Source organism: Xyrauchen texanus, chromosome 33 (assembly GCF_025860055.1).
Source record: "Xyrauchen texanus isolate HMW12.3.18 chromosome 33, RBS_HiC_50CHRs, whole genome shotgun sequence".
Classification (NCBI taxonomy): Eukaryota; Metazoa; Chordata; class Actinopteri; order Cypriniformes; family Catostomidae; genus Xyrauchen; species Xyrauchen texanus.
In genome coordinates, this window is record NC_068308.1 from 2,896,867 (window position 1) to 2,921,345 (window position 24,479).

Consider the following 24,479-nt stretch of genomic DNA (forward strand, 5'->3'; position numbering starts at 1 on the left):
AGAGTAGTGATAGCGACTGGAGCATTTTGCGAGGTGAGTACATGTTGAGGAGGATTTACAGATTAGGGTGAGGGTTTGGGACTAATCCATCCATGGCATCCCAAGATCTGCTTGGTTCTTCACCACCGTATTAAGGCTCTGTACCGTCAAACCCTTTTGGACGTATTGAGGGCCTGACGCAAGGTGGATGTCATCTCGACAGCCTCATTAGAGGCGACTTGCATGCATGTTAAAGTGGCAAAGCTTCGAAGAGATGTAAATTAGATAAGATGGATTGACACGCAGAGATAAACAGTTGACTCGCAGGCGAAGCCGTGATACATGCAGCATGCCGCCAGGAGAGGTGAGATACTGGTGAGTGATGGGCCTGATAAGTCAGTGGCAACACTAACCGCGTCCTGCAGTGTTTGGTAAGACAGCGAAAGCAATCAGACAGCCTGAGGAGGTGGGAGTGAAGCTTGATGTGAATAGAAGTGGAATGAAAGTAGGGGGCTGCTGCTGCAAAGCTTGGGCATTTTTCTTTTAAACTAAACTACAAAGAGAAAGTGAGAAATCTTTCCAATTTCTTTTCTTTCATCATAGGTGGGGACTGAACAGAAAGACGGACTGTTCTGAAAGCAAGAAATCAGAAATCTAAATAAATAATGGCTGTTGCACTGAATAACAGAATAAATCACGTTGTTGATCAAGTTTGTCTCGGCTGTTGTTTCCACTACCATTCTACAAAGGATGAAATGCCAAATATTACATTGCATAGAAAATGTATGCCAAGATTCACATAGGTGACTATTATTGATCATTTTTGATCAATTTAATACATGCAGAATGAGTACAAGTTTAAGTATTTTAAGAAGCTTAGAAATACAATGATGCTTGGGCTGTGCAAATACAACCCAAAGTCTTTGTTTCAAAAAGATATGCAGTACTGTACTAATGCACTTCACATCATTATTAGATATGCCCTGAACATCATAGGATTAATGGCTTACATAAAAGAATCCATTAAGTTTCTTGTTCAATGCTTTGCAATCATGCACTACTCTTGAATTTGCGTGCGTAATCATTTGGCTGTAATATCAAGTAATGGAAACCAAGATTTTGCAGAGTAGGGTATGTTCCTGAATTAACAGCTTTTGAAGGTCCTGGAAAAACATTTAGTCAAAGATCCGAGTCCTAAACCTATTCCTATTCCTAACCCTAACCTAAGCCATCCCTAAAATCAGAGGGAAATGACTGGTTGAAAAGAATGTTGTTCAATCCTCAAATCCCCTAACCTAGGCCTAACCCTAATCCTAAACCTAACCTGATCTATCCAAACCAAACCAATAAATCGTATTGTTGTACAAGTCTCAAACCCACTGCCATTGGCCTAATCCTTAAATTGGATTGTTGTTCATGCCTCAAACTCCGTGCCATAGGCCTAAACCTAACCCTTAAACACGATTAGTTGATAGGAATTGCTCCATGAAGGATGTTGATCCAGGATCATATCTTACTTTGCAAAATCACAATAGTGCTAAAGTAACCATGTCAACCACTTCAAACTACCTCACCGTATGGGCCAATGCTCTCCACAATGAGATGTTATTTCATCTTTTATATATATGTATATATAACATTGTATTCAAGTCCTTGCAACACTTTCTGCTGTTAATTTTGACTTAGCTTTCACAACTCATTCTCATTAGATGGCGAAGTGGGAGGCCAATGCCTGCAGAACACCATCCTAATGCAAGCAGTGAGGAACAAAGGTATGAAGAGAGAAGGAAAGAGAAGCAATTGGAGGAGACGGCTCCTTTGAAAATCTCAGTGGGCACTTTTCATCATAACCCACGCTTCACACGTACCACATGTGGTGGTAGTTAAGAAAAGAAAATGCAAGTCTCTCTTGAGGACTTGTGAGAGGTATACAAAAACTGAAGTAGGGACAATATCGACACTCTGCTTGGTTTCAGTTGTTATCCTTTCAGTGTAGACAGCATCATTGATTATAATGGGTTCTATTGCTTTTGTCGTGACATGATGTGCCACTCGTGCCAGGTGTAGAAAGGTGCAAGTCTAGGCTTATGTTTACATCTCTCGTTTTCTTTTGCAAGACAAACTCGTCAAATCACCCCTCTGTGACACTTTCTGCAACGCTTGTCATGTAGAGGTGAAGCTGAAGCAAACTGAAGGGAATCTGTATTGGTAGGCTTGTTTTTGTAGATATATGAAATGTACAACAGATTTATTCTTTTAGTTTAACTTACACATGCCATATTTCTCAAAGGTTCATTGTATTATCGATTGTTCAAGATAAAAGTTAAGTAGACAGGATCTAGTATCTTAGCAAATTACCTCCCACATTCAACACATTTTATGCAATCCTTATTTAGCTTTCACCTGGCAGGCACAGTGGAATAACACTTCATGTTTAAAGCTGGGCTAATTTTGATTTTATTTCTAATTCACACAGCAACATGGCTAGCTTCAAGTGCAACCTTGAGTGCATTATTTATTTGGGGACCAGCAACTCAACAGTCATGTTTTAAAGAACACCTCAAGCTCAGGCAGGAGACCTGTGCCAATATAGCCTCACTGCCCTCTGGCGAGTCACAAAGGAGAACAATCAGAGGAGGTTATTGTTTGTGCATTGCTGCCCAGGAGATAGTCACTGGGTCACTTCGGCTTGAGCCAAGTGCACGCTACAAGACTGAGGTTCGTATTCTTTGATTTTCAGTCGCAGGCTTCTAGTGTGTGCACGTCTGAGACTCAGACATCTAATCTTCCAGTCGTCAGGTGTAAGCACTATCCTGGCAAGAGCTAGAGAGCTACAATGACCAACAGCCAATGACATGCAAAAGGAGAGCAATGCTTTTGGCAGCAGGAGGTAAAAAAATTAAATATTAAACTGCTGCCTCATCAATATTTTCTGGCTCATTCTCTCAACACCACAAGCCCTTCCTTCATGTTTGTGGATATGCTGTCATGAATAAACTCTCCCGTTGCTGTGTCTATGTGAGAAAACATTTTGAGATCATAGCTTCAGTCAGTGAAGAGAACGATCTTGTAATTTGACGCACACGGTCTACGATCCGTTATATAGTGTGCGCACCAACACGACCAAAAATGATAGTGCAGCTATGTTTCCATCCAAGTTAAATACTCTGATCATCGCGAAAAAATAAATAAATTATGAAGCAGCGTTTCGATCCCATGCCACACAGTTTGCGAGTTAATAATAGCCAATCATTTTGATGACAGGCTTTGGCATTTCCCAATAACAAGAGCAACATTTCAGATGCTAGGCAATGATTTTCTCTGAGCAAATTACATATTCACGTGGATTGTTGAGACAAAGTCATGTGACTTTTTTGATGCGCATCTACAGTAATTTCCTATATAAATTCAATAGGAATATATTTGCTAAATGTGTTTCCATTGTAGTTTCTGTGCATGTCTTCATACCGAATGTGTCCACCTCAAGCGAGTGTATACATTTATGTGCATTTTGGAAACTTAATTTGCATCTTGGTGTGTCTATGCAGGATATATGTGGATGGAAACCCAGCTTGTGAGTCTCTAAATGTGTATAGAGCGATGACCTTCAGTCTTGTTGTGTGCGCTTGGCCTTGGGAAGGCGGGAATGATTGGGCTGGAAGAGTGCAGAGGCTCTGGGAAAACTGATCTCCATATCTGTGTGAGGAGACTGTCTGACCCCTTCCTTTTGTTGGTTATATATCGGTGCTACAGTGGTGGTGGGAATGGTTGCTTGGTGGGCGGGGCTGATGCAGGGTAGTCCGTGAGCTTGCATGGGCTGACGTCTTATCCTGGATGGACCTGAAGTTCCTCCTGAGAGCATGCTGACCCGATGTACTTCCTCAGGATTGATGAGATTTGAAGCCCTCTTGGTGAAGCTGGGTGGTTGTAGAGTCGAAAACCTACTTCTTCCTAATGGGAGTTTTTGGGAACCTCTCTCCAGCCTCAAGCCAAGGCTGCAAGAAGCTGTTGTGTTTGCCGTCTCACTGATTGAAAGGTCACTGCTTGTGAGGATGAGCTCATCAGGATCAGATTTCTGCAAAGTTCTTGACAAGGAGGCAGTAATGCTATCAGCAGGAATAGGAACCATTGGTACAGTACAGTTTGGGCTGGACTCAACAGTAATGGGACTTTGCATGTCTGTAGAGCAGGATTGGGGTGTCAGTGGGCGGTGACCAGGCTGGGCATCCACATTGTCACAAGGGGCCTCTGTAGGGGTTGACCTTGAAAGTCTTTTGTGGTTGAGAAGCTTGCTGGGCAATAATCTGGGAGCCTGTAGTATCTGAGGCTGTTAAACAGAAAAAAATAATAAGCAAATTATTGAACTTTGAAACTTTTCTTCATAGAATTCAAGCCCTAATATAAACCAAAAAATAGTTGCAGAAAAGTCAATATACAAGACCGTACATGAAAGCACAACAATATTGCAATGTCATGGAGAAATTGAGCCTGAATTTTCAGAGTTGGAGTTGTGTCAATTAAAGAAATCAGACGGAAGCAAATTAGTATAGATGAAGTTACTGTTCACAAACAAACACTCGGCGGTGGCACTTGCATGTACTTTCGGCATCATAGAAAACAACTGATTTTAAAGACTGCTTTATTCAAATTGAGCTGAAAATGCACCTCGAAGAGTAAAAACACCTTGTTTCCAGATAATATTTGGACTTCTTTAGATTTTCATTAGGATCGATGAATCAGGATTCAACATTATGATATTTCACAGTTTACCGTAAGCGTTATTGCATCTGTTCTAATAAAACCCGTAAAGCCTGCAGCTGCTGTTGGTATATTTGAAATTTTCAAGAAAGAAACATAAAAACTATGCAACAAAGCGCAACCGTTGTGACGGATATGAGGCCAAATTTGATCTATCAATGATTTTATACCTCAATGGAAGGAATGTCAAATGTTTTTATTCACTGAATTTGGACCACTAATTGAAGCATAAAAGATGCATTTTGCATGACTTATTGTAGTTTTCATTTTATATGCCACATTTCTCATGATTTTGAAGTGTGTTAAATGTGTGAGGATGGGCATTCATCAATCTGTTACATGCACAATTAAATCATACAGGCCTATTGAACAAGTTAAATTGTTTGTGGTGATAGTTCAAAAAGAACCTACAGTACCATATGTCTTCACTATAAACCATAGATACCTCTTTATAATAACTTTTATTTACATAAACATTGTTAGAGTACTGATTATAATGCTTAACAGATTATTAACCCTCATGTTGTCTTCCAGTCATGCTGACCCAAAGATGGTTTTCTTTTGCCTGAAAATGGTAGTTATTGTTATCCTATTGGACTAATGCTCACACAGGGTATCAAATCTCCCCAAACCCCCACCAAGGTTACGATTGACTGGCCTATTAAAATTGCTTGTAAATCTCAAATTATGCTAAATTATTACCAAATATTGGATTCAATCTTTTTGTCAATGTGTTTTCTTACAATTAGCACAGGTTTTGTATTTATTTTTGAACCTTACTAACCCGAGCTTATGCACCTTGGTTTTTGAGTGTAAAAAATAAATATTTGTGGATAATTTTGGCAATATTAAATAAAATATGAAAACAATTATGTACTAGTTATCACACTAGAGTGCTATTATGCTTAACCAGGAAGTTTGTTTTGAAATGCTTTTATGTTGTACAAAATGGCACAAAGTCACACTTGTGGTGTTCCCGGTCAAAAATAAGAGAAAAATGTAGTGTTCAGGAGCATGTTTAACCATTAGATGAGCACATATGTGCATGTGTGCTTGCACACATAAAGGCCTTGGAGCTGTACACACACACACACACATCTGAAATGTATTTTCCCCTCTCCAATAGAATTTTTTTTCATCACACCTTTCAGACAAAATACTATGACAATGTGTTTTTGAGTTTTAATGCTCTCACAAAGAAGCAGATCAATGTTTACTAAAATACAGAAGCTTTTCCACAGCTAAGGTATATAAAGCCCCATAGGGCCTTGCTCATCATTTACTTTTGTTGCAGCACAATGGCCAAGCAGTTCTCTGTGCACGAGGCTCTTGATCACATCCTTGATCATGACAGCACAAAACCAGAACACCACAAGTGTGACTTTGTATCATTTTCTAAAAAATTTCCTGGTTAAACAAAGCGTACAAGTATGATAAATAGTAGGCCTACAGAATGTTTTAATATTTTATTTAATATTGCCAAAATTATCCACAAATAATATTTTTTTTTTTTCACTTAAAAACGAAGGTGCATTCGCTCAGGTCAATGAGGCCTACGATTAAACATTTAAAAAAGAAATACAAAACCTTTGCTAATTGAATAAAGATTGACAAAAAGGTCTTATGAGAGATTTATAAGCAATTTTTAATCGGCCGAGCACAAGGGTTCAAATCGCAGCACTGGGGTCTGGGTATCTCAGCGAGTAAAGACGCTGACTATCACCCCTTGAGTCATGAGTTCAAATCCAGGGCGTGCTCAGTGACTCCAGCCAGGTCTCCTAAGCAACCAAATTGGCCCAGTTGCAAAGGAGGGTAGAGTCACATGGGGCAACCTCCTCGTGGTCATTATAATGTGGTTCTTGCTCTCGGTGGGGCTTGTGGTGAGTTGCGCATGGATGCAGCGGAGAATAGCGTGAAGCCTCCACATGCGCTATGTCTCCATAGTAACGCGCTCAACAAGTCACGTGATAAGATGCGCGGATTGACGGTCTCAGATATGGAGGCAACTGAGATTTGTCCTCCACCACCCGGACTGAGGCTTGTCACTACGCCACCATGAGGACATTGGGAATTGTGTATTCCAAATTGGGGAGAGAAAAAATAAAAATAAAAAAATAAAAATTGCAGCACTGGTTATATCAACCACTAAATGCTGCTTCTCAAAAGAACCAGGAAGTGCGCTTGCCTGCTGTGTGCAAAAACAACAACATTAATTTTATGCATTGGTGGTCTTAGCTCCGATTTAATTGTGAATGTTGAATGTACAATTTAGTTTGTACACTTTTTGTAAACTTTTGATGAAGAAAAGAAGTACAAATTGCCAGAAAGTATTACTCATTTATGCTGGTTTATGAGGCGAAAGGCTTGCGCAACCACACTACATTTCCCATTATTTCGGGAGAATAATATGATGCATAAAGCATCAATTACACAAATAATGCACAACTCTTAATTTTGTTGCAGTAGTGGTAAAAAAGCTTCCTGTCCTTGTCAGGAAGTGAAAAAGTGAGAAATAAATCGAAATTGCCCAATGTGTTCACTTGAAAACACATCACGGCGGAATTAGTAGTAGACACTCCCCAGGAGTGCTTGAAGGCAGTGCAAGCAAAACAAAGAATTATTCGATTCTACTAACATGGACACATGTCTGGATAAATGAGGCACTATCTTCGACACCCACACAACTGCAGATAAGCCTGCTCTGTTTGGGTGTTAACTCAGACTTGCGTGAGATGGAGTGAAGCATCCACACATGACAAGCTGTCTGAGAGGGCTTTGATTCTCACAGCTCTTTGAACAGGACTCGTCTCGACAGAGCGGGGAACGGCTCAGCGTCTCTGCACTTATTAGCTATGATGTGGACTTACACGTGAGGTTACTATCAAAGCAGTGCACTCGAGCACATCTCTCTGACAGACAAACAAGAAAGCAATAAAAAAGAAACAACTTATGACTGGCACCCAACGGCGTCTAGACTAGAGAAGCCATTGGAAGGTAGTGTTTTCACAAAGCAAAACATCCTATGTAGAATAAAGGCTTTTTATAAGGAAGGGGTACACATACAAAATCATCATTGCAATTTAATATTCCGTAACATGTCCATGACTGCTCATGATATTTGTGGAGCAGCCAACCCACCCATCTCAAAGTGAATTACTCCATGTGAAGTGCGGATATGTGGTAGGCAGGATGCTGGGGTGCTGGAGTATGATGTTGCTATTGTTAGCTGAGCCTTTGATGTGAGCTGCTATTTGATTGGCATTGACCCGTGCCTTTGTTTAAAAACTTAATAAAGAAATATTCCAGGTTAATTAAAAGTATTCAGGAGGGTTCAAAAGCTGAAATACGAAGTCTGTAATTTTGTTGAAACATTTATATTAACTCTTCAGTGAATACAATTGTTCACATTTGAGCAGTAAGTTTGCAAAATTGTCCTTTTGAGGTAAATCTACTTTTCAATGTGGAAGAACTTCTAATTATGTGTTACTGATGTAATTCTAGGCATGGGACTCATTAGGAATTGAACAAGTCCAATTCTGATTCTTACAAGTTCCGTTAGCAATTCTTTTAGTTCTTTTTGGAAATAAGAAATGCAGTTCTTATTGGATTTACTGCCCTCAGCAACCTGTTAACCAAATGGTGAGACCAATTCATATTTTAACAGATTCTAAAAAGATTCTTGCAAAGACTCTTACACAGACCTTTTAATTGAAATTAGGGCTGTCGATTTAGCATGTGTGATTAATTATATATCAAATAGAACGTAAAAAAATGATTGCAATTAATCATGTACATGGACCGTAATAAGGAATATTCCTTCCATTTAAGCAATTAAAGCACTGAGTACCCCCTGTCTTCTCCAGGGGGCAGTAAGCGAAACTCGCAGCTCATACAAACCACACTCACCGAGAGCAGACAACACAAGATGAGAACACATTCTTGCCTTTAAACAGTTTGATGGAGTGCAGATCCGAAGGCAAAGATCTCGAGACGTTTTAAACCTCAGTTAACTTGACACAGTGACGGTATGAACGGTATGTTTATGACACAAAGCAACCGAGACACTCCTAAAACATTCGTCTGACGCATGTCACATCCTTAGAAAAGCCCTTAAAATAAATCTATTTCAGACAGATTGATGAATTCAATTGCAAAATGGATTGCTGTGAACTGTAGACCAATAATAGGCAAATAATAAATACATTGCTTTCCAAAACCACTTTTTGTATTGTCCTCTTTAAATGCTTAACTTGTGTGCCTAATAGATTTACTGCATTTTAATTTTCTGTATTATTATTGTTTTTACAAATCTACACTGGTGGCAATAAGTTTGGAAAAATTTACAGATTTCACTGTTTCGGAAGGAAATTGGTAATTTTATTCACCAAAGTGGCATTCAACTGATCACAATGTATAATCAGGACATTACTGATGTAAAACAGCACCATCACTATTTGAAAAAAGTCATTTTTCATCAAATCTAGACAGCAGCATCACTCCAACACATTATCCTTGAGTAATCATGATAAATTGATCATTTGGTTCTAGAAAATCACTTGCCATTATATCAAACACAGGAGAAATATATTTGATTCATTAAATGAAGCTTAACATTCTTAATCAGTCTTTGTGTTTGTTTTTGAGTTGTCACAGTATGCAATAGACTGGCATGTCTTAAGGTCAATATTAGGTACAAAAAAAATGGCAAAGAAAGAAACATCTTTCCATAGAAACTCATCAGTCAATCATTGTTTTGAGGAATGAAGTCTATACGATGCTTGAAATTGCCAAAAAACTGAAGATTTCATAAAAAGGTGTACACTACAGTCTTCAAAGACAAAGAACAACTGTCTCTAACAAGGACAGAAAGAGATGTGGAAGACCAGATGTACAACTAAACAAGAGGAGAAGTACATCAGAGTCTCTAGTTTGAGAAATAGACGCCTCACATGTTCTCAGCTGACAGCTTCATTGAATTCTACCCGCTCAACAGCAGTTTCATGTACAACAGTAAAGAGAAGACTCAGGGGTGCAGGACTTATGGGAAGAATTGGAAAGAAAAAGCATCTTTTGAAACAGAAAAACTAAAAGAAAAGGTTAGAGTGGACAAAGAAACACAGACATTGGACAACAGATAATTGGAAAAGAGTGTTATGGATCTTAACCCCATTGAGTTTTTGTGGGATCAGTTAGACTGTAAGGTGTGTGAGAAGTGCCCGACAAGACAGACACATCTATGACAAGTGCTACAGGAAGTGTGGAGTAAAATGTCACCTGAGTATCTAGACAAACTGACAGCTAAACAAGGATCTGAAAAGCTGGCATCGCTGCACGTGGACGAGTTTAAGTTCTGAATTTATTTATTTATTTATTTATTTTTAATTGTAATAGTGATTTTTCACGTTATTAATGTCCTGACTATACATTGTGATCAGTTGAATCTCTCTTTGGTGAATACAAATACCAATTTCTTTTCATAAGAGCAAAATCTGTACATTATTCCAAACTTTTGGCCACCAGTGTATGTATGTATATATATATATAATTTATATTTATTTATATATAGATATTATTATTTAACCATTATATAGTGAATTATTGTTAATTGCTTTCTCAGCAAATATCTGTGCATGCAATTAATTAATCGGCATACCATGTAATTAATTCGATTAAAAATTGTAAACGATTGATTGCTCTAATTGAGATTGTTATTAATTTGTTAACTTTTATAAAAAACAACTAATTACAACAAAACTAATAAAGTGTATCTTTAACAACACAATGTCATATCAACAAACATTCAGTGGAGTCTCACAAGCCTTAAGTACACACAATACAATACCAACTATTGGAAATGAATGACATAATGAATTAAAACTAAAAAGAACCGGCTGAGAAGAGCCATCAAGTCAGTAGGAAGTGCTGTATGACTTAAGTGACTTAAAAGAATCGACTCATAGGAATCATTCATTCAGGAATCGGGCTACACAAAGTCCCAGTTTCATGCAGTATTTTAGCATGATGTAACATCCATTTCGGCAGAAGAATGCATGTTAGAGAACCATTAATGGAACTGAAAGTCATTCTGTTCTGGTATTTAAAAAAACTGAAAAAGCACCAGTTCTCGGTTCTTAACCCTATGCAATTCTTTGTATAAACTGAGAGGTTTATACAAAGAGTTAACTGGAGTTAAGTGCCTTGTTCAAGGACACAATGGTGGTGGCTGTGGGGGTCTAACCGGCAACCTTCTGCTTACCAGTTCTGTGATTTAGCTCACTACGCCACCATCACACCTAAATTATTTTCTGTGGTAACTGGCAGTATGCCACACATGTTGTCCATAGAGCGAGCTTAACCTGTATTTAACACTTTATATTTCCTCAAAGGTTATTATACAATTTGAAGCAAAGAAGCCATCCGTGCAAAATGTAATGTTTGTAAACCAATCCATCCAATTGTATGAACTACAGTGGACGAGTTCTGCAATATGAAATATATTTGCATCCTACACATCCATTTCAAACCCGTTTGACTCTCCTTTCTACATGAAACACAAGAGGAGGAATTCTGAAGAATGCTCATGCTGCTCTTTTCCATGCGAAGAATGTGAATTGTGAATGGCATTCAGTCCCTAACATTCTGCCTGACATCTCCTTTTGTGTACATTTACATTTATGCATTTAGCAGACGCTTTTATCCAAAGCGACTTACAGTGCACTTATTACAGGGACAATCCCCCCGGAGCAACCTGGAGTTAAGTGCCTTGCTCAAGGACACAATGGTGGAGGCCGTGGGGTTCAAACCAGCGACCTTCTGATTAACAGCCCTGTGCTTTACCCACTATGCCACCATCTCACCTCACCACTCACTACGTGAGTTATACATTTTTGGAACAACATGAGCATTTGCATTTTTGGGTGAACTATTCTTTTAAGAATCGATTTGGGAAGAGATCCTCACTTTTGGATTCAACTTTCCAAAACTTCAACTGACCGACTGTTATCAAAATGGATAATGCCTGCTACATATCTACAAAACACGAACATATACTGTATGTACGTGAGCAGTGACTGCAGTCTCTGCAGATAAAAGCAGAATGATGTGAGTTCCCAGCATCTGCAGACATTTCCTGATCTACAGCACCACCCTAATGGACACCGTCCCATTTACGATGCAGTGTTCTGAAGAGGTTTTGTGCTTGATCTATTGATTGAGCTTATCTCTCTCTTCCTTTTTTGTCAATTCCTGGCCCCAGACCTCTCTTCAAAAATATCATCTTTTACTGTTTCCTCACAGTTTGTGGTTTAGAATGGGCAAGAGAGGGCAGTGAAGGGTTTGTCCAGGGAAGTGAAGCCTCATCCAGCCTAATCTCAGAGCACTAACCCCTCGTCAAAATGCAGAGATGTGCGGGGTGCTCAGCAATTTCATACATAATTTATGACTGCTCGCTAAGAATTAAAACCAGGCAGCTGAGAAAAAGGTGACACAGAGTTCTAGAGCAGGAAGTTCTAATTGTAATTCAATACATATATTTTTACAAAACACGTGCCGAACTACTTCAACTCAACTGCAGTTGTTATTTACTATAACCCAACAATGATTTATTGTTGTCCAGTTTGTCAGTAATATGATACCGTATTATTCTTAATACTTTACAATAGTAACATATTTCTCTCTCATTTCCTTTTCACCTGGAAGCTGCAGTGTACTGTTCGATATGTTGCAAAAGGCAGTATTTTATGAAAGTATCGTAGCAGTATTGTCACAGTAAACATAAAACACACGGCGGCGCCTCAGCACACTATAACAGATTGAAAAAAAACATTGCTGTTTATCAAGCGCTGAAACTTTGCTTGGTACAGAACAATCTGGAATAATGTTCAACCTGAACTTGTTCAGAACGTTAAATATTTGTGACACCTGCGCTAAAAACAATCAAGATGCGGCACAACGAATGATCAGAACGCAGGTGTCTTGACATGCTTTTTTGAGACCTGAAGTTATTTTTAACTTGACACAGAGTCTAAAAATGTGCCGGTCCAGCGTGAGACACTGAAGAAACAGCGAGACACAGGTATGGGTGCAGCAGGTATAGATGTTCGCTAACAAAGTTAAACAATTGGAAAACAGATCAGACACACGCACAAAAACGTTCGGTGTGAACGGCCCCTAACACACCCGTTCATGCATATCTGAGCGAGAGCGAAACAAGTTCAGTACAAATTTGTACAAATTACAAACCCCAACACAAAATCCTACTTAAAAAACGGACTTAACTCGCTGGACCTCTGACCCCCTTCCGCTCTGACCACAGCTTATGTGTACCCAAAACAACATGTCACCCCTCAAGCGGTTTTTGTTGAGCTTTATTACCGATGTTGGGGGCCGCATGCGATTGTGTTGTGGTTAAAATCACTACTGTATGAAATAATCATGATCCTGCATGTGAAAGAAAACCTGTGCTTTTGAGTTAACACAGTTAAATGTGTTTATTTGATTACTGATCATGAACTTGTGTGGAATGTTAAATATTTCTTATATTATGTCGTTGTAATCATGTAATCACTAGCACACAAGCAACAGTGAGAGAGGAGTAGATTCTTTTACTTGTATGAAGTTTTTCACACCTGAATTCCCATCTACATCTTGATGTAATCCTTCCGCGTGATCACGCCGTGTGACGAGACTCGTGCTGCACGTGCAAGCCATTCACACATCACAAGCAGATCAACTCTTCAGCCCTTTTCTGTGAATCACACAACTTTTTTTTCCGTGTTTCATTTATATTTTGAAAACATTTTTGAACCCTACAGTGTGGGTTTATGTTTTCTCTTTAAATCGTTTAATGTCTTTTTGAGTGTGACCAGATTTAAGGAGGGTGTACCTGTATGCGAAATCTCAAGGACTAATAGTGGTGTTTTCCTTATTACATCACGTGATTAACCAAAAGTGACGCTGCCGGCTCGTGATGTGCGAATGGATTGCACGCTATGATCATGAGGAAGGATTACATCAAGATGTTGATTGAAATGCAGGTGCGGAATGTATCTAAATAAAATAGTGTCCTTCTCTCTCGCATGCTGGCGTGCCAGTGATTACCCCTCCGCGTGCCATAGGTTGTCGACCCCTGATGTAGACAGAGAGACAGACAGACGTAGGAAAGGAGAGCAGAGGAAAAAAGAGAAAGAGAAAAACACAACCCATGATTTTAAAGGAATAGTTCACCCAAAAATGTAAATTCATGCCATCATATCATTCCAAACCTGTATGTTGTTGTTGTTGTTTTTCTTTTTCTTTAGTGGAACAATAAAATAAAGAATTTGTCAAAAATCTTTACGGATCTCTTTCCATACAACTGCATTTCATAGTGACCACGGCTGTCCAGCTCCAATAAGGCACATGAAAGTGTCCCATATGAAATAATAACAGCATACAGAGTTGGAAGCACATGAGGGGAATAAATGATAACATCATTTCTTTATTTTGGTTAACTATTTCTCTTAAATAGAGAACTGCCAAGAGATTTGTTGCAATATGAAGAGCTGTCTCCACGTTACCTTCATCCAGTCTGTAAACCTATTTTTTACATTTGAATAATGACAACCTTCGACCTCCAGCAACTTCCACAGCACTGAGTGTTCCAAATTATCATTTGAATTACAATAATGTCCCTGTCTCCAGCCTGGAAGTAAAGAGACGCTTCAGTTTTGTATGAAAGTTTGGTCTGAATGAACCGTTCACATGGCAATGAGGTGCAAAGAATGGACCGTAGAATGCAAAAGCACATAATTACACCACACACACTCTCTCGACTCATAGTTCTCTACTTAAAGTGTGATTCAAAACATTTCAGGGAGGAAGATGTTGAAAAATCAGATCATCAAAAAGGCCAGAGAAGACTGCCTGAAAAATGAAGAACAGCAATAATTACATGTAGACAGAAAGGCTTTAACACTGTAGGTTTTAATCTAATGAAAACTTTTCTATTACTTCAGCATGAAGTTATCTGAAAGTAAAATGTGCAACATCAAGTTAACTGTATGACTAATAAAAATGTGGAAGATGTTCTTTCCTTCTTTATCGGAAAAATAGTGTTGACTGCTGCTCTTATTAAGCAAGAACCCAAGTCTGACTGCTAAAATAGTTGGTGTTAATATTAAGATCAATAAAGAGCCAAGGTCCATTTCTGGGTCTTATTACTTTGTCTTGGTCTGAATCTGGGTCTTAAACTTGGTTGGGGTCTGGGTCTCAGCCTAGTGCTTAGAGAAGACCACAATGTCCAGCATAAGTCTTGGTCTAGTAATTTTCTGGGTCTTAGGGTGTCTAGTGATGGTCTGGGACTGGGTCATATGGGTCTGGAATAGTTTTTTTTAGGGGGTCTGGTATTGGTCTGGGTACTAGGGGTTCTGATATTGATAGAATCTAGATCTGGGCCTTGAGGGATGTAGTCTTGGTCTGGATCTTAGGGGATCCTTTATTGGTCTAGGTTTTAGAAGCCTGGTATTGGTCTGAGTCTTAGGGGGTGTGGTATTGTTCTGGATTTTAGGGGGTCTGATGTTGGTCTGGGACTGGGTCTTAGGAGGTCTGGAATTAGTTTGGCTTTAAGAAGGTCTGGTTTTGGTCTGAACTGGGTCTTATTACATCTGATATTGGTCTGGGTTTTAGGGGGTCTGGTACAAGTATGGGTTTTAATAAGTCTGGTATTTGTCTGGGTTTTAGGAATTCTGGTATTGGGTCTTATGGGACCCTGGTATTGTTCTGGGTTGTAGGGAGTATGGTATTGGTCTGGGTATGGATTTGGGGGACCTGGTATTGGTTTGGGTTTTAGGGAGTCTGGTATTGGGGTCTGGGTTTGGGTCTTAGGGGACCTGGTATTATTTAGGGTTTTAGGGGGTCTTGGTATTGGTCTAAGACTGACTGTTAAGGGAACCTGGAATTGGTCTGAGTTTTAGGTGGTCTATGGGTATTGTTATTGATTTAAGGTTTCGGTCTGGGTTTTAGGGGGTGTGTTATTGGTACAGCACTGTCTTAGAGGACCTGGTATTGGTCTGGGTTTTAGGTGGTCTATTATTGGTCTGGGACAGGGTTTGACTGAGTTTTGGGGGATCTGGTTTTAGTCTGGGTTTTAGAGGGGTTTGGTATTGGTCTGGGACTGGGTTTTAGTTGATGCAGTGTTGGTCTGGGTTTTATGGGGTCTGGTATTGGGTCTTATGGGATCCTGGTATTGGTCTGGGACTGGGTTTTAGGGGATGCAGTGTTGGACTGGGTTTTAGAGGGTCTGGTATTGGGTCTTATTGGATCCTGGTATTGGTATGGGTTATAGGGTGTCTGGTACTGTTCTAGGATTGCGTCTTAGGGGACCTGGTATTAGTCTGGGTTTAGGGAGTCTGGTTTTGGTCTAGGAATTAATCTTAATGGAACCTGATATTGGTCTGGGTTTTAGGGGGTCTAGTATTGGTGTGGGAATGGGTTTTAGGGGACCTTGTATTAGTCTGGGTTTTAGAGAATCTGGTATTGGTCTAGCTTTTAAAGAATTTGGTATTGGTCTGGCTTTTAGGGAACCTTGTATTAGTCTGGGTTTTATGGGGTCTGGTATTGGTCTGGGATTTAGAAAACCTGGTATTGGTTTGGGTTTAAGGGGGTCTGCTATTCGTTTAGGACTGTGTTTTTGAAGACCTCTTATTGGCCTAGATTTTAGGGGTCTGGTATTGGTCTGGTTTTTAGGGAACCTGGTGTTTTTCTGGGTTATAGAGGGTCTGGTTTTAGTCTAGGGCTGTGTCTTAGGGACCTGGTATTGATCTAGATTTAAGGGGGTCAAGTATTTGTCTAGAAATGGGTTTTAGGGGACCCGGAATTGACCTGGGATTTTTTGTGGCCTAGGGGTATTGTTATGGATTTAAGGGGGTCTGGTGTTGGTCTGGAATTACGTGGCCTAGGGGTATTGTTCTGGATTTAAGGGGGTCTAGTATTGGTCTGGATTTTAGGGGGTCTGGTCTTGTCTCCAACCCATGTAATTAAAACTTCTAGTAGACTAATAAATTACTAAATTAAAGTAGGTCTTCAAAAAGATGAAAGACTAAGAGACAGAGAGGTTTGAAGAAAGTCCTGGAGACAAAAAAACAACAACTAACAAACACTGTATGATACAGATACAGTACAATCTTTCCACACAGTACAAAATGAAAGATCATGCAAACAAAGAGACAAACAGAGAAAGCTTGGAAAGTGTTTTAGAGAGAAGACAGGCAGTACTGTACCACGCTGTGTCTCTGAAGTAATGTACTAGACGCTCCACTCCTTTATCCAGAGTTTGGAAGAGCCAGAGGGAGAAAAACAATATGGAAAGATCAGTCAATGAAGGATATATACACAAAGAGATGGCAGAGGTAGAACAGGTAGTGAACTCATCACACACAACATGCACACAAATATTGTAATATTAAGAGGTAAAGGGCAGAATTCACATGCACTTCATATGACTAATGTGTAAATAAAGGGAAATGCATTCAAGTCCATACTCATACGCATGCTTGACGGGGCGGAATTAAAAGGATAGTTCACACAAAAGTGACAATTTTGTCATCATTTACTCCCACCCCATTGTTCAAACTTATGATTTTTTTCTTTCTTCCATGAAATACAAAAGGAGATGTTAGGTATGTACAAGCTTAAGTTTTCCATACAACAAAATAAGCACCATTAAAGGATAATAAAGCAGTCCATTCAACATTTCAAGTCTTCAAAAGTCACACAATAGGGTTGTGTAAGGAACAGAAATGTCCTGGAATTTCAATGTCATGGAATTTGACATATTTGGGATAAAATGAACGTATTATTGATACTTTTATGGTGCTTATATGTCCTTTTTGGGTTTTGCGTTTTTCAATAGTCTTTCTTTGTAGACACGTGCTTGATGGACATCTTTGAAAGTTTTTTCAGCGTCTTCCGCATTTTTTAGACATCATGTCAAATTAAAAAATACTTCAAACAGGACTTCATTCAACTATTACACATGATTCTAGATTGTCCCTCATCCGGCAAAGTTCCGATGCTTGATAAACGGTAAATGGTGTGCTGAGGGGCCACAGTGTAGAAACTGCATATTTTTATTGTTACGAATGTTGCCTACGATGCTTAAATAAAATACAGCCTACTGCAAAAAAATGCATTGCCTGGAGGCATTCAAACTGAATGGTACTGGTAGGGTTGGGTTTCACGTACGGACATCAACTTAATGGCCATGCAGACGTCTAATTCTGCCAAACATCTGCATTTGTGTTTCAAGTGTGTTGGAATGATATGGGTTAGTAAATGATGACAGAATTGACACATTTTGATTCCTGTTCTATCTGAACTGCTCAATCTGGCCACGATAACAAAGAGAGAGAGTGAATACACAAGCTTTAGAATCAGAGGGCCGAAGTCGTTCTCTGAGGGTCCTACAGCGTCACATCAAAAGGTGTACTGTAATGAACCAGCAGCTCTCTTCCTCTATCAGTATCCCACAGCTGTCATCTGTCGGCATTAGCAGTCATCACGGCTTAACCACAGCACACAGACTCTCTCACCCACAAGCCTTAAAACGGAAGAACCTTTCAATCAAAGCTTTTTTATATTAGATGATTAGTTTACATAAAGGTGAAGACAGCTATGGTGCTGTACAGTACTTCTGAACTTGTAGAGTTTTCTGAGGATATATTTGTAGACTCATTTAGAAATTCAGTATTTAAGGAAAAGTTCATCAGTGACTGCTCTATTGAATTTGGATGAAGGACAGCAAAGACGACTGGGCCATTCTTATCCGCAACTGTTAGAGGAGGGGAAGGACAAGAAAACAACATGAGCTTTACAGGTCTGCAGACACTGAACCTGGAGGACAGACAGGGGACAGAAGGAGATCAGACAGTGGATTTGTGTACGTGACGACAGTGGGCACAAGGGGTGGATGCAGGCAAACATGCAGCAGGCACTGGGACTGGTGCACAGACTGGTTCGTCTTGTCTGATGGTTTAGGACTCACTCTGTCTATGGTGGCGTGGTGCAAATGGCTGCAAGCTCGCCCGCTGTGGGTGTTGCCAAGAGGAAAGGAGAGGGGCAAACATGCCCTGCACAGAGGGAGAGAGAGAGAGAGAGAGAGAGAGAGAGAGAGAGAGAGAAAGAGAGAGAGACTAAACCCAGCACCTCACACAAACACAATCCGTCAGAGATAGACCGACTTCAGCACATTTGAACAGGGTAGAACATTTAGACTGCACTCTAAAAACCGACAGCACCTGCTTAAGATCAAAAACGAAACGTCATCATTTTGGTGCTAGTAAAGGTAGAAAACTTCCAAACATGATCACCAAATGGCACATTTTCTAATCAAATTTGGTGCAATATCACTTTTATTATAGTGCTGTTTTAAAATTCAGGAATACTAGTGTTGCAGAATTCATTACATTACACAGTAATTTGATTAAACACCTGTGGAGACTGACATCACTTGAAAGCGATTACACACCTTATAAACTTTATGTAAGTGAACAGAACTGCTTATAACGCCTTATAACACTCATTTCGATGCTGTGAACTGTTCATTTACTACAGCTTTTACTATTGCATGAATCATAAATAAATGAACGTTCAGTTATAAGCTTTAATTGACCCTTGGAGCAAATTTAGGTGTCCTCGCTGATGTTATTGTAATTACGGACACATTTGAATCCAAAATATACTCTTCTTGACATTTATTTAAAGTTTTTTTTTTTAAAGAAGAAAAACAATGTGTGTATCCTCACTGGAAACCCTGTGTCACTATTACAAGTGACCCGGCAACGTCATGCTTTACATTTGTTTTGGATCATTTTGATAAAATCACGCTTAAAATGACTCCCGTTGGCTCTCATTGCAAAACATGTGTCAGAGTAATGACGGCCCGGCAACAGTTGCTAGGACAGGATTGGTCAGAAATGCTTTTTAGGCTGGGCTTAGCAAAGGGTCAAACTGAATTCATCAGAAGTAATGGGTTGATAACTGAATTTCGTAAACAAAAAATACACATTCTTATATCTACAAATCAATTTCTTGAGGACAAACGAGTCAAGGAGTTTTTAAAAGTAGGTTTGTCAGAAAATGGTGGAAACATTTTATTGGACCGTTTTGCTTGAATCGGAATCAGAGGAAAATAACTTTGATTCTAGCCCATACGGTTGTCAAGATATTAAAGGCTGAAGTCTCAATGTACGATCTTAAGCTTGTACTTAATGCTACGAAAACTACATTTATGATGTATTCTAGAGCCCACACCCAGACCTCAGATAATGTTGGCATTTATACTTCAGAAGGGGACTCAATTGAAAAAGGATCATCTTATAAGTACTTGGGTATCTGGGTGGATGATAGGCTCTCTTTTAGCATGCCTATTGAACACCTAGTGAAGAAGCTGAAGGTTTGGCTGGGTTTTTATTATCGAAATAGGGCCTGCCTTAATTTAGCAGCTAGGAAAAGTGTGTGCAGGTTACATTCATAAGTGTTCTAGGTTATGGAGATATTATCCACATGCATGCTGCTTCCTCTAGACTTCACCGTCTAGATTCTGTGTATCATTGTTCTCTTCGTTTTATAAGCAATTCATTGTCTAGTACAAATGTATAATTTATAAGTGTACTTTATAATTTGGTCTTATGGCCTTCATTAAGCTTAAATAGACAGCATCATTGGTATTTTTTTTATTTATAAAGCCACACAGGGAAAATGACCACCTTATTTGTGCAATCTTTTGTCACTCATCAATAGCTGTTATGATTCTCGCTTCTCTACAGGGTACACAGGATTTGCTCTAATCTGGGTAAAACAGCTTTTTCTTATTTTGCACTTTGGTCATGGAATTCCCTCCACAACACATTACATATAAATTACTTTGTTACCTTGAGTGAATTCAAATCTTTGATAAAAAAATGGGATGACTGAAGAGTGCAATTGCTATGCATAAGCTGGATCCAAATGTAATTGTAGTCCATTGTTTTCATTATTGTGTCCTATTTTTGTCTTGTGTCTGGTTGATCTTTTTCATTTTTTACCTTGTTCGGTGTGCTTTCTTGGCCAGGTCTCCCTCGAAAAGGAGATTTAATCTCAAGGGACTTCTTGGTTAAATAAAGGTTAATAATAAATTAGCCAAAACATGAAAGAGAAGAAAACAATGAAGAAGAAGATCAGTACAAATATTGTGGATATCTAGTTCACTTGTTTCAAAAACTTGAGATTGTGGAAATGTGAAATACTCAAGTGGGTTTGAGTTACTTTAACAGAGTTGCTGCCTGAACAAATAAAATGAATACTGTATGTCCATACCAGAACAAACCTTCACAATCTCAAAATAGATTACTATTGAAGATTATTTTACTTATACAAGCTTCAACAATGTCTATAACACTGCTTGACACGCTTACAGTTTTACTGCAAGAACATACAGAGATCATGGGAGATTTACATTTGATTCCACATGCAACCAATATACTAGAAAAAATAAGATTGGGGCATAACGAGGGACTTTCAATTGTCCAAAAGTCACCAGGGACACTTTTTTGAAATGTCTGTCCTCCCGGCCTCTCACACAAACAGATAACGGAAACAAAATGTACAGAGAACTGTATTAGAACATAAATACTATATAAGAGACATGAGCAGTACTTCAACAGTATCATTAGCAATCACTTGTCATTGATGTCCGTTACTCACTGAATGTGAGCCGCTCTGAAACTGCTGGACGCCCCTGTGTGCTTGGACTGTGTATAAAACAGTGCTGTGTTTCCTTTAAAGCAGTAATTAATTCAATTAAATTGCGGCCTTTTGCATTTTAATAATCACATAAGGCCATATCCCGATTCCTGTTTTTATGTTCTCAAACTTAGGAGGTCCTCAATCAACCATTTAGACTTTTTAAGGACCCGCAGGAACTTTGTGTAAGTGTGTTCACTGATTTCAAACACCTACAAACACCTTCCACTCCAGAATGTTCCTTTTTTAGTGGCAAGAAAACATATTTGTTGTCAAAATGGAATGCTATCTTACTTTTAGCAGCAAAACATGCCATTTGTAATCAGATTTTCAATAGTTATGAATAACTGTGCAGCTCAACAATAGTGTTCATGTCAAATGAAATGAGGGGTTTTGTCTTTGCACTGCTCACTATGGCTGTGGCGATACTATCATAATGTTTCGTTATACTGATGATAATAATTTTATATTGTACTGATACTTTTGATTAGTGATTTCCACCAGGGGTGCTTAAGCAGGTTCAATGGATTTCAAAGTACCCCCTTGAAAAACAGTTGATGTATATTTTAATGTATGTATATATACATCATGGAAGCATTTGTTGTAGTGTCTTATATATTTTCATTGTAATGATCACTGCAAAACAGTGTTTTTTACAGTAATGTATAAATTGTACTTTACATGATGGAAGTTGATGGATCTGTGAACATGTAATCTGTTACCCAATTATCCCTTCGCTAAATACTGCTTAAACACACAGTATTCGCGTAGACTCTTACTGGAAAAAAAAAAACGCTTGGCAGAGAAATGGAGGACAGCAACAGTTGCTAAAATATGATTGGTCATAAACGCTTTTAAGGTGGGGCTTAGCAAAGGGTTTTGGCTTGCATACTTCATGGCCCAAGCTGATAGGTTCTTAGCCATGTCATCTGATATGCCAATCAATTTGCACATCTTTGTCTAAAGATGTCTCAGTTGTTTGCAGGTAAGCAGGTTTCACTGTTGTGCCCTACAAGAGTTTTCTTTCTGATTCCCCCCTAAGCATGCGATTGGCTGCTGCTGTAATCAATCACGTGGGAGTCTGGATATATTTCCTATCTCGTAAATGCACTTGTTTAGACGTGTTTAGTTACTCTAGCACATTTGCTGCAGTTTCAACCCACAATGAGTCTGATATCAGCATGAGGTGTATTGTATTGAATAGGCTTCTTTTGAACCCAACAGTCTGCGTTATTACTTTTAAATTGTGTTTAATAGTGGAATTCCTGGTGAAGAACTACACTACCCATGATCCTGAAGAGAAAATATCCACCAATAAGAGAATTGCTGTGAAAAAAGCTCACCAAAAAAACTCAGCTCCGCCTACTCTCAAACGAATTATATATTTGCAAATATCTGAATATTTTGAAATAAAATTATTATACAGTATATTGTTTTATACTTAAAATCAACAACTTAAAATAAATCATATTTCACCTTCATTTTTTATTTGATTACATTATTCACAATGCTTAGTGGGATAATAGTTATTTTACTCATAAAGGGCGTTAAGTATAAAGTCTCTGTCTTTTTTAAACACTTTTCTGCTTCAAATCAAAGTCTGTAATGTTGTGATTGACCTCGGAGCTGGTTGGTTTGGTTCATGGCTTAATGATGTCATATACTTTAATGAAGAAATGAATGGGAAAAATACTTTCAGGACCAAAGGCTGCTGAAAAAGTGGGCGGGAACTGTTATGCTCTATTGTGAAAATATCACTTTGTGCATCATATCTTGTTGACAGATGCTGATATCCCGCCCTACTGTTCACCTGCAGAAAAAAGTTCCAGGCATGAAAGAGCAAATGGAACAATTTTGTTCTTTGAGATCTGAGGTTATCCGTTCACAGCCCGACGGCGACGGTTCTGCTACAAACACAGGCAAATTGAATTAGTGGTACACGGTCAGTCATTTGTGATTAAACGGCAGGCCAGCCTGTACTCTCAAGGGCGGATAAAGACATGCTCATTTCTTCTGTGCCTTAGAGCACAAATTTGTAAGTAGAAAATGAGTCTGCGAGTTATTAAAGGAGATATTTCATGCCAGAGCTTCTTTTGTAGAATATTATACTTCCAGTTTTTATACTTGGGTCCTCTTTAAAAGAACCTAACTAAGGGTTAGAGTGAACAGAGATAAAAATGACCCAGTTTTATTTACGTTCACTGTCTGGGACCTTTTTGATTCACTTTACCCATTACGGGGTCTCAGTCCATTTTGCGTTCACACTGTGTTGTTTTTTGGAACCTAGACCAGTTTTTCAAATATAATGTTGATGATAATTATTATTATTAGGGCTACAATAAATGTTAAGAGTACAATTAGCTTGTATAGGTAATATTTAATATTAATGTATAAAGTGTATTAACCCTCCTGTGGTATTTAAAAATGGCAGCTCCCTTTGGTATAAAGCTCAGATGTGTAACCATTTTATTTTTTATTTTTTTTGATGATGGTAATGATACAATTTCTTCTGCCCTGAAGTAAGAACAATAAAATGATACATTTCTTTTGGGATTTTAGGCTATTTTTTATCTTCTTTACATTTCTAAATTTTACAATGAATTAAGAATAATTCTAAATGCAGATCAGATGCTGCAGCCACATAATGTGTAGTCTCTGATGACTTGTTGTAACTTAATTTTATATTTGATCACAACATGTGCATTTAGATATTATCAAACTAATATTTGTCAAAGTTTAGCATTTTCGATTCATTTGAAGTGTCAGTTTATGTACTTAATGTCATTAACAGCAAAAACTGACACAGAATAATAATTTTTCTAGCAATCATTTATTTTAAACATAAAAATGTAATAACTCGAATTAACTGATAATGTCAACAACATTAACATCAATAAACTGAAATGAACTGCACAATTCAGAAAATGTTATTAGAGTATAAAACAGAAGAATCAGGGTAAAAAAAATTGCCATTTCAAACTTTC

The 24,479-nt window shown here is 38.6% G+C and overlaps 1 protein-coding gene across 1 annotated transcript in view; it reads right to left on the minus strand.

Annotated features, from left to right (window-relative positions):
- Positions 1-3,560: 3,560 nt before the first annotated feature.
- Positions 3,561-24,479, minus strand: part of ccser2b (coiled-coil serine-rich protein 2b) — a 125,495-nt gene continuing 104,576 nt past the window's right edge. Inside the window, exon 10 of the mRNA XM_052102781.1 lies at positions 3,561-4,306. Within this exon, the coding sequence (XP_051958741.1) occupies positions 3,587-4,306 (720 nt within the window). The 3' untranslated portion in view covers positions 3,561-3,586. The remainder of the gene's footprint in view (positions 4,307-24,479) is intronic.